We start from the raw sequence: 12050 nt of genomic DNA on the forward strand, positions 1-12050 counted from the left end.
CACCACTTTTTTTAAATCTGTAATTTTCGACAACCGTAAATTGATACTATAATTCCAAAATCTACCTAAAACATATAGTTTCTAATTCTAAAATATATGATCTCGTTTATCTTTCAAGCTGCATTATTGCAGGCTGTAACAATTCGGTATTCATATTGAATTGCATTTGGTTTTTCGCTAAATATTTCTGAACAAAAAAATTCGTTCCACGCCTGTAAAGTTGCGCATTAACATTTTTAAAGTGTTTTCCATAAACAATAAGAAAATTGCACAAGATATAATTGCGCAGAAAACAAACAGTTGTTTTGTTCATAAAATTTGTGCTTTTGAAAATTCAAGTTTCTGTATTCACCTTAGTGCATAATTTCAATTTTATACAATAGTTTTTGCATTTGTAGCTTTTCCCATTCGATTCCACCTCTAAATAAAGTTTTTTTTGTTCAAAATCTTACGTTTTAGTTCAGTTTAAATATATTTGGTAGGCGTTTCAAATACAAATGTATTTCCAAATACAAATACAAACAAATGTGTACACAAAGTTTTAGTTTAGGACAATTAAGAGCATCGTTGAAAATTAAATGGTATACAGTCGAACTTCCATGAGGCGATATCTGAAGGGATAAACGACTCATGGAAATATCGAGTCATGGAAACAAATGCCTTGGAAAGTCGTTCGACAAAACGTCGAAAGGCAAAATGCCGAATGCCAAAATGTCGAATGCCAAACTTCGAATGCCAAAACGTCGAAATAATAAAACATCGAACACAAAATAATAAACACGTCGAACACAAAAAAAATGCGAGAATATGACAAAACGTCGACCAATTCAATTAATGAGGAACACGAAAAAAAATGATGAACATGTAACGTTCAATCAAAATATTATTCGTTTTAGACATCTCAAAATATATTCTTTTCCAATGTTATCACCGCGACACCTTTATTTTAAGGGCCTACTTCGCCGTCATTAAAATATGTACACGTCGTTGATGATTGTTGCTGAATAATGTCACAATTCCGAATTAAAGAAAATCAGTTGGTATTGCAATGATGTAGCTGAAAATGTATCAGCATACTTTCTGCATGTAAGAACATATAATGATACTTTTGCGTATCAATATCAACAATGAGGACTGAGTTTTATTACTTTGAAATTGCCAGTTGCATTTTCAACATGGCTGCCAAAACGAATTGCGGGCTACTTAGCCTTAAGGTGGTCATGGAAGTAGTAATTATAATAAATAATTACCATTAAGTATTAATAAATAATTAATACTTAAATAATCGAATTGAAAATAGTTCAAATTTGGTGGTATTCTATCTACACAAAACTGAGAATCATAAAAAGTTGGTAAGATTGACTCACCTTTTCTGAGACAGTTAAATATGTTACTCAATATGATACAATTTGGAATCCAATTTTCAAGATTGCAATAAACTTCAAAAGAACTAATCTCAGGAAGGATGCATACAATAACAGTGCACTTTTTATTTTGGTTTTGTGCAGCAGCAGAAGGATTAAAATATGAAGATCAGGAACGTTTTCCTACTATTTCTTCATTTTGTGCCTTTGAAATCGTGAGAAAGTGCACAAGTCGGTCATGATTCCGAAATGTATCACCTAAATTCTTGTCGATACAGTCCTTATTTCTATCTAAATGTTATGAAAAATATATATCTCACTGCTAGATGGATTGATCACAACACTTCGCATCAAATGTTGTATTTTTATTTATCAAAAACTTCTCCGAACTAACTATTTAGCTAAAACGCAGCACTGAGCATCATACAAAAATTAGTAAGATGTACCCAATTTTTCAGGGGCAGTTGAAATTGAATTTGAATGCATTAGCACAAATTAACCAAGTCCTAAGTTCCGGGCTATATTAACACGCCACAAACCATGTGCTCTCTTGGAGCATTTAATTGTTATGCTTTTGTAAGGTTCCAGTTATTTGGCTTTTAGGGAATTTTATACATTATTTAATAATTTGACGCAAATGAACAAACATTCAACCATTAACATTTATTGTAACAAGATACAGTCCTTATTTTATCTAAATGTTATTAAAAAATATTTTAATTATCTCACTGCAAGTGGATTAGTCACAACAACTTTTTGCATCAAAAAATGGGGCTTCGTGGCCTTGCAATTAGCGGCGTCAGTCGTCTAGGCGTATTGCGCCACGGGGTGTGGGTTCGATTCCCGCTCCAGTCGGTGGAAACTTTTCGTCAAACGAAAAATTCATCGCTGGGCTACTGGGCGTTTCGTGTTGTCCGTTGCCTAATATTAGTGATCGTTCAGTCTGTGCAGCCGATGTGCTGAAGACGGTGTAAATTGTCTTTTAAATGCACTTGAATATACCAAGAAACTTCTCCGAACAAACTGTATCGTTAATATCATTGGTTCAGTAAATCAGAAAGCGCATGAAATAGACGAAACAAAACACTATGCGCTGTTGGACGACAATGATACACGCGTGAGTTTTTTTTTGTGCAACTAGCTATCCGCGTCCCTCAAGTGGGAGTGATTTGCGTTGTACCTAACTACTGCTTTAGGGCTACAATTGCAAACACACAAACCATATGTAGAGGTATGAGGCGTCAATTATCCGCGAGCAATGCTTGCATTTGCGGTTCCAATGGAAGGCCATCCCAGCTCAACCCACAAGCTCAATTTGGTTGGTCCACCGATATGTTCAAATGTGTGCAAAAACTCATCATGTATGATGAGGACAACGACGACGACGAAGCGACAGTCAACAAGGTTTAATGATTGTTAAATGAATCATCGCGTGCTGACCGCAAGACACGGGAAAGGTATGCGAGTGGTTGATCGAACGACTCATCATTGAATTTCTCGCCAATTCTACATTGTCAATATGGGACGGTGATCTGAATGCCCAATGAGTGTTGCGCTCGGGGCCAGGAAATTCCATCTGATCTGATCTTGACATTAATACGTCATCGAAATTCTGGTGATATACTCGGAAGTCTGTGTAATGTTATCTTCTGCGTTCATCTCAACAGAAGTGTTGCATCATGTGAAACTCTTTCATAAATGAAAAAAAAAGTCAAAAGAATTTGTTTTTAGGTCTTAAACAAAAAAAATACAATACAAGGCTTTGAGACCTTATTGACGATCGATTCAATGCTTTTACAGTCAACTCTCCAGAACTCGATAATGAAGGGACCATCGATTTAGTGAACACAAAATCAGTGCTAATGCGATCCACGAGATCATCGAGGTAGCCATGAAAACCAACTTTCATTATGGTTCTCTAACTCGATACATCCGTTTCTGTTTTTGCGCGAGTAATGCGTACCGTGCAAAAAAAAAAGTTTTCAGTTCAAAATTTCAAAAACCGGGCAAAAAAAGTAACATCATTTCCCAACGTTTCATGCAAAAATAAGTTTTTGATGAAAAAAAATGTATGGAAACTTTTTTTGCACGGCCGTTACTGTACAGTTAACTCTCCCTTACTCGATATTCTGTACCTCGATATCGAGTTAGAGAACCATAGTAAAAGTCGGTTTTCATGGCTAACTCGATGGTCTCTTTAATCGCAGTTGCACTGGTTTTGTGTTCTGTAACTCGATACCTCCCTAACTCGATGGTCCCTTCAATATCGAGTAAGGGAGAATTAACTGTATTTACAATTACTGGTAACGTATGGCTTAAGGAAGACAACGTTTTTAAATTGTCGTTAAAATTAACGCGATTTGAGAATTTCCCAACAGGAATAGTATAATCTGCAGAAATGCGTTGTTAGAGATAGAATTGTACAGACTTAAAAAAGTCTAGTTTTCGAAACAAAATGAATCGCCTCTAAACCTAAAACGCTAACCATACCGTCCTACAGTCATGCAACAGGATATTGCAAAACGTGTGAAATAATTCGTTCCCCAAATTGTCCCCTTCCCCACAGAGTCAGAGGGTGCCTTTCTCACGTGACTCACCTTTCCATGACCGAGCATTGAACTTTCGGACCAGGCTCAGCACAAGTTAACAGGCAGCTGCCTGTTTAAATGTCTACACCCCGACGATGTTTATGTTACTCAAGCCGGAGTCACTGATCAACATCCCAAATCATAAAGCGTTCTTTGTATTCTGATCGTTGGCTCTAATCCCTTGAACTCACTGATAAGTGAATCGACCGAAAGTTTTCGATTTTGCAACTAGCATTTTAGGTGCTGACTCGACAGACTATATCCCTCCGCCTCCAGTTTTCCATTCACATTAAATTTGATTCAATAATGTTGTTCCCGTTCTGTTTTCGGTTCCAATTTCAGCTGACGCCAGCAACAGCTCCAGTACCGGCACCACCAGCTCCAGCAGCAGTAGTAGGAGCAGTAGTAGCAGCAGCAGTAGCAGTGCTAGCAGAAGTAGTGGGGGCAGTAGCAACAGGAGTGACAGAGCGAGGCGAATCGTGAACGAAAGTGGCAATGAATCATCGTTATTATCAACATCACCACCGGTGGTGGGGGCAACCCAATCCTTGGTCGCTGAACCCAGCAGCAGCACGATGTCTTCATCGTCGTTCTCCAAAGCAAGGTAAGCGCTTCCCGAACAGAACCTGGTTTCAAAATCAGGCATTGCAGAATTCGTTATTGGTTAATTTCGGAGCCCGATCAAAGCAAGCGAAGAAAAACATCGCATCTGTATCGGTCCATGATCGACAATGATTCGCAAGTTGTTACAAGCTCGATAAATATCAGCTGCGAACGAGAGCCCCAAATAGAGAGAGCTATAATAAAACCTATTTTGGTCGCTTGTTTGCCATAGAAGATAGGTGTTTTAATTTATTTTAGATGATTCTCAAGAAATATTCTCAAGTTTTAGATAAAAATATCAAATAACTAAAAAAGTTTTCGGTTCGATACAGTGTTATCAAACTTTGTTATTATTCTGCTTATGTTCATATAAAAATCATGAGCTCATACGTTGTTTTGATATCATACACGATGACATTAGTACAACATAAAAATTAGCTTTCAATCAGTTCTCATTTCCTGCTCGGGTATCCTGTCCTGGAGTGGGGGAGTAGTCATCGTGAAGTTTTATTTGCTACGGTGTAAAACGGTGATGAGAACACGCAGCAGAAGGGTTGAAGTAGTTTTAGAATTTGATTTCCGGTGTCGGAGTAGGAACGCCCCAATTTGTTCGGGGATGCTGAAAAGGGAATCTTCATAGCTTGAGAGCATTTAAAACTAGGAAGAGCTAACAGTTTCCTTTGAAAATCATCTTAAAAGCACCAGAAATAGTTCATACATGAATTCTGCAGATCTCTGCAGAAGAAAGTTGTCTATAAATGCCTGAAGAAATTCATTCCAAAACTTAAAGAATAACTTCATGAACTGCTCCAGCAACCTTTGTAGATAAAATAATGACACAGTTTAAAGACCAAACGTCAATAGGACAGAAGGTCGAAATACAGTAGGTTGAAAAGTTCTTTGTTTCTACGGGAAGAGCTTTAAAAATTCTTCAAATGATTCCTCCAGATCATTCATCTTAGAGACTTCTCCAGATATCCCTCAAAAAAATATGCACTTAAAAGAATTCTTCTAGAATTTGCTCCGGGAAAATACCTAACAGTTTAACGCTGGTTCCTTGAATGATTTTAACAGGTATAGTTGCGAAAATTCCTCCAGGGATTCTCCTAAGATTTCCTGCATAGATTATTATGGTAATTCTTGCACAGACTTGTTACGTCGGGAGCTTTTCCGATTTTTCCTACATTTTTGTTCACTTTGTGTAGTGAGGCTTAGAAAAGAGTCGTTTAGAGGTTTTTCCTACAAGATCACACAAACTGTGGTTTGTGTTGTTCGATTCCTTTAAGGATTTCCCTTATTCGGAATTATTCAAGCCATTTCTACAGGGACCTCTTCTCCAAACAATATTGCTAAAAATCCTCCAGGATTAATTTCTGGATTTTTTTTCATGGATTTCTCCAAAGACTCCTCCAGGATATCTTCCGGGGATTCATACAGAAATATTTCTTCGATTTTTCGACGAATTCTTCCAGGGATTTCCCATGAACTTTCTTCAGTAATTTCCAAAAGAGCTTTCTCAATGGTTTTCTGCAGTAATTGTTGGGATACCTCCCAAAAATCCTGCAGAATTTTCTCCAGAATTTCTTTTGGTATCATTCCAGTGGTTTATCGCGAGAATCCTGCAAGACTTCTTCAAAGGTCGAAAAGTTGTTTCACATATCTTTGTAGGCGTTTGTCAGTCATTTTTCAAGTAGTTGGCCAGGAATGCCACTGTGCACATCTTCAAGTTTTATTCGAAAGAACACCTCGCACAATTCATACAGAAAGTTTTTAAGGGAATCAGGGTTTGTTTTCGTAAATTTATCAATAGCCATTTTAGTAGTTTATTGAGAGAATTTCTCAAGGGTCCAGAAGTTCAAGGATCTTTACAGAAGATCGTCAGGCATTATTCAAGGATTCTACCAGGAATCCCACTGAGCGCATCTTCAAGTATTGCTTTACTTCGAAGAACTGATATTTTTTCACGAAGCAAATCAATTTTGATCGTTTGTCCTTTCGACCCTTGTCTATAAACCTTATAGAGGGAATGAAGAATTGATTTGAGTATTTTATACTGGAGAATGCTTATCTTTCTTTCGACAGATAAGTGTATTTTGACTACGTCTTCTTTAGTGGTAGTGTACTATCTTTTTTCTAGATGCAAACATCTAGAAAAAAGATAGTACACTACCACTAAAGAAGACGTAGTCAAAATACACTTATCTGTCGAAAGAAAGATAAGCATTCTCCAGTATAAAATACTCAAATCAATTCTTCATTCCCTCTATAAGGTTTACAGACAAGGGTCGAAAGGACAAACGATCAAAATTGATTTGCTTCGTGAAAAAATATCAGTTCTTCGAAGTAAACAGTTACAGTATTCTTTTTTTTTTTTTTTTTATAATAAACAAAATCATGTCCACAATGGTCCAATTTCTCGGCTGGATAACGGAACAAGTAAAAGCAAAAGTTTGTTTGTTTGTTGTTTGTTGGTTTATGTAAGGGTACTCCAGAGATTCTGTAATATTTTTCCATGAAGTTTTTCGGAAAAATTCTTTTGTGTGTTGTAGTACTGATACCTCAAGAAAATATTCCAAGCATTTTTCGTTGCGTTAGTTACACTCTGGAAAAATCCCGGGATTCAGAAGTTAGATGAATCGCTTGAAGAATTGTTGAGTAAAAGCATAAATTACTTGTGGATTTCCTAGTTGGTTTTTACAACGATCATTTGGGAATTATTATGAAACATCTTAAATAAATACATTGAAGAGTCACCTTGTATAGTTCTTGAGGATCTGTGGTTTTATTTTTGGAATATCAAAACCACTAGGAATTCTTTAGATTTTCTGTCAGAGAGTCTTTCAGCTTTAGTCGATTCTTCAAAAGCTTTTGCGAACAATATGTTTTAAACGAAATCCTGAAGCCAAGAAAGCATCATGAAACATGAATTGAACACAAAAAGTTATGTATTCACATAAAGCGTGATTTCTAATAACTACTTTTTCAATCCAGTTTCCTAATTGCTTTTGTAATTCACGTTTTTCATTATACGTTTTAACAGTTCTCGACTACCATTTTTCCATTTGCGAATCCAGCGTAGCGCGATCAGTGAGTGGAATACAAATATCAGTGTCGCCGCTCGGTGGTCAGTGAGAGAAACTGAATGTTCGAAAGGTCGTTGTCTGTACCTTTTACCGCTGGCGTTTGAGAACTTTCAAGAACGAAATAAACAGTCGTTACCCTATTCCTGCAACTGTTTGATGTTTTTCACTAGCAATTGCTTTAGGTCTACTCCAAGAACTCCTCTAGAGATTTCTTTCCGGATTCTCACAGTATTTTTTCAGGATATGTTTTTCCAAAGTTCTTTTTTTTAAGAATGAATGTAGAATTTTCAGCTAGAATATTCTCTGGAGTTCTAATGGGAATTCAAAGATCGAGTCCTCGAAAAATTTTCCAAGGATTTTTTTAGAGTTCCACCTTTTAAGGGTTCCACCCTATAAAGAAATCATATAGAGAAGCTTCACGTTTCTCTATATGATTTCTTTATAGAAATTCTTCAGAGGTTGCTCCAATGACATCTTTATAAATACATCCAGGAGTTTCTATAGCATATTTCTTCAGAAATTTCCTCAGAGATCGGACCAGCAATCCTTGCGGTATTTCCTCTCATAAATATCTTTTGCGATTCTTTGCAGAAATTTCTCAGAGATTTCTCTAGAAATTGTTCGAGATATTTTGGAAGTAAATTTCTTAAGTGATTATTTTAGGAATTATGGTAAAAATACTTCCGTAGATTTACCACGGATTCTTAATGAAACTTCTGCAATGATTTTTCTTGAAATTGTGCCAGAAAATCATCATTCCTGCATCCTAACACTTCTTCCAAGGATTCATCTAAATCTCCCAACCTGAAGGTTCTCCGGATATATCCTATATGACAAAACATGCGTGGAATGCTCTGCAACTGACTTTTTGAAATATTTATGTTGATTTTGTAGGGAAGGAACCTCCAAAAACTCCTGTAGAATATTCTTCGAATATTTCTAGAAGGTATTTTTAAAAAATTGTTCATGGAAAAAAATTGTAAATTTTTCGAAAATTATCACAAAGCAACAACTGGACATTTTTCGTTAAATCATTGAATATATTCCTAAGAGATTCTCTAGATACATTTTGGGTATCATCAGCGGAATTCAAAGAGGAATAACTGGATAACTCACTGTTATCATGTAATAGAAATTTCCGAAGAAGATGAAATATTGAACAAAATAATTTTTAACGCGTGTCAATTGGTAGAAACTTCACAAATTCATTGAAATCATTACCTAGAATGTGATCCGTCTCTCTACCGTGAGTAATTACACAATATTTCACTTCTAGAACACCCAACGTGACCAGTCACGTTCTAACGGAATGTGGAAGCAAAAAACTATGTATAATTTTTTTTAAGATTGATAATGGCAAAATGCAAAATAAGAACCTTAGCAAAGAAATTTCTTTGTTAAAAATTGATGAAGTACTATAAAAACACAGAACAGCAATTGAGATACGATGTCAAAAGGTAGAAAATAATGGTTAGATATTATTGTTAACATTACTCGGCATCGACATACGCATGGTACTGACTGCAAAATAGCTCTAATTTAAATATTGCCTTAATGCTGTTGTAAGGGTTTAATCTCAAATCATTACAGCCATAACTGCTTCTACTGATATGAAAAATCAAAAGTTCCAAAACATTCTACGTATTAGAGAAATGAATGTTATCGACAATTTTCGAATTTTCTGCAGAATAGCTGTTGTAGTGTTCTAAAAAATAACCCGTAGAGGCCTGAGTGAAAGCAAAAATATTAAAATTCTCACCGTTCAGCGAATATTTAATGGATTTCAATAGTATTTTGTCAGTATACTCGTACACAAATCTAGTTTATAAAAGTGGCTTGAGGAACTCTGGAATGCTCATGTAGCCGTAATTCTGGTGGGTCACTGGATTAGGTCGGGTAGGTGTTTGTAATGATCAAGATCTGATATTTAAAATTATAAATGAAGTGCTACGAGTCAACAAAAATAATTGAAATCCATCAAATATTTGCTGGGCGGTGAGAGTTTTAGTTTTTTTATATATACGGGTGAAAAACTCTTTAAAAAATAACAAAAAAAGACACCGACACGTTAATGCTTCCAGTGGACAATTTGTCCTTTGAAGGAAGCACCACACTAGACAACGGACTAGCATGCAACGCCCAGTGGCACAGCCGAAATACGTTCCTGATTAATAGTTTCTCGGACTGAAGCGGGAATCGAACCCACACTTCTTGACTCGATGCGACTAAATGCTTGGTAGCACTGACCGCACGGCCACGAAGCCCACTATTTTAACCAAAATGATCTCTATTTTTTTTCTTTTTCTGCTTTCAGTAGATTTGGTTGTCAAATCTGTATCCTCAAGAAAACTTTCTAAGAAGATTTGGCAACTATTCCACAGATTCTTCAGGAATATTTATCAGATTTCTCGAGTAGGAAGCTTTAAGAATTCTTCTGGAATACTTTAAAAGACTTCTTTGCTATCAATGTCTGTAAAAGTTTTCCAGTGATGTTAAAAGGAGTGCCTAGAGGAATTTGGACAGAATTTGGCCCATGAAATTTTGGGGTATTCCTACGCTACTACCTCCAGAAATTTCCACAGGGATTACATTGGACATTTTTCCAGAGACTATTCTAATATTTCTCATAGAAAGTTTTCTACTAATACTTCCACCGATTTCTCCAGTTGTTACTCTAATAGTGGTAAGCTCCATGGAAGTTAATACGCCAATCGCGTATTATCCTCGATTTTACTATAGTAAAATCGAGGATGATACGCGATTGGCGTCGTAACTTCGATGGAGCTTACCACCATAAGAGATTTTCCAAAGGTCTCCACAAAGAGTTCTCTCAAGAGAATCTACAAAGGTTTATTCAAGAGAAACCACAAAGGTTTATTCCAGAGCTCTAGAAATTATTAGAGAAAATCTTTTGGATTTTTTTTAGAAATTGCTCAACAAATTCGACATATAACATCATTAAATTCTCTAGCGTTTCACTCAAATGGTTCTCAAGTAATCGTTCAAGTAAAAGCTCCATAGACTCTAAAAAAGTTTAGTTAAAGCTACACATGTTAAAACAACAACAAATATTTCAGTAATTCTATTTATTTCCATTTTTTCTTTCAGAGATTTAGTCTGGTGTATTCAAGTAAATCATGCACGACATTATCCAGGGATTCGGTTTATTATATTTTCCATTTATCTTAGTAATTTGTCAGGGATATTTTCTAAGACGCTTCTATCCCATAACCCCGAACGCCATTAGCCCGAATGTCATCACCCCGAATTTCAGTTCCCCGAACGAGCCACAACCTTGGATTTCATTGCAAAAGGTCAATGTCATTCAAGGTTATTGTACATTCGGGGAAGAAGTTTTCCAGGAATATTTTGGGAGATCTCTAGAAAGCTTCTTCGAAGATATCAAGAGAAGCTTCTGAACTCTCGATGAAGTAATCTTCAATGATTGCTTTAAGAAATCACGGTAAGAGTTTCTGCAAAAAAAAAAATAGTTGAGTCCCTCGAGCGATACTTGGGGAGATCATAGTGAACATCATTGGTAGAATCCCTGGATGACCTCATTTAGGAAAACATGAGTTTCTGGTGTAACATTTTCTGTTTTTCACTTTCAAATAAACTCCTATAACAGTCCCTGAATAGATTACCAAAGTAATCCCTTGAACTAATGCTGGAGTTATATTTGGATGAATTCCAGCAAATAGCCCCAAAGAAATTTCTGTAGAGGAATTATCTGGATCAACTTGTACATGCATTTCTTAAAAAGAGTAATCTGGAGGTTTCTGAGGAAATTTCTTAGGAATCTCCGGAAATCACCTAGAAAAAAATGTAGGATTAGTTACTTCCAATAGAAATATTAGTGGAAGTACTGTGAATTCTTGAAGATATTTCATTGCAATTTTTAGGAGTAATCAGCCGAAGAACTTTTGAGAGAGTAATTGAAAAATTTCATAAGCATGAGCATGGATGACCGTACAATTCGTAGTTGCTACTCAGAACAATCGAAGTTTCACAGGGAATTAGTGAATGGAGCTTAGGATTAGCTTACCATTCTTCAATGTGCACAATTCGAGAGCTCAAATTTTAAGAGTCAATAACTTCACCGGCCACGTCCTTACGGTCATCGGGAAAGGGAAGTAATATTAGTTAGATAACCGTTGTTACTAGAGACCGACCTCTGCATCTCTACAGTTATCATGGAAAGGGTATTGGGTTAGTGGGAGAAGGTAAAGATCTGGGAGTCACCAATGGTTGGTGATACGATCCATCGCTGCCCTCATCGCTCGCCCCCGCAGGAGCAAGCGTGAAGGTCGAAGGATCAAACACAACTCAACTATTGAAGGAGTAAATGAAAAATTTCATGGCAAAAATTATGTATGAATAATTATTAGCATTCCTGAAGATAATGTTGGATA

At 36.3% G+C, this 12050-nt stretch overlaps 1 protein-coding gene across 2 annotated transcripts in view; it reads left to right on the forward strand.

Moving 5' to 3' along the window:
* The window catches only part of LOC5563548 (serine-rich adhesin for platelets), a 157237-nt gene that overhangs the window by 123288 nt on the left and 21899 nt on the right, over nucleotides 1–12050 (forward strand). For both annotated transcript variants that reach the window (XM_021837372.1, XM_021837370.1), the window contains one exon: nucleotides 4295–4556. In XM_021837372.1, coding sequence (XP_021693064.1) covers nucleotides 4295–4556 — 262 coding nt within the window. The remainder of the gene's footprint in view (nucleotides 1–4294; nucleotides 4557–12050) is intronic.

The sequence above is a fragment of the Aedes aegypti genome, chromosome 1, assembly GCF_002204515.2.
Source record: "Aedes aegypti strain LVP_AGWG chromosome 1, AaegL5.0 Primary Assembly, whole genome shotgun sequence".
In the NCBI taxonomy this organism is placed as follows: Eukaryota; Metazoa; Arthropoda; class Insecta; order Diptera; family Culicidae; genus Aedes; species Aedes aegypti.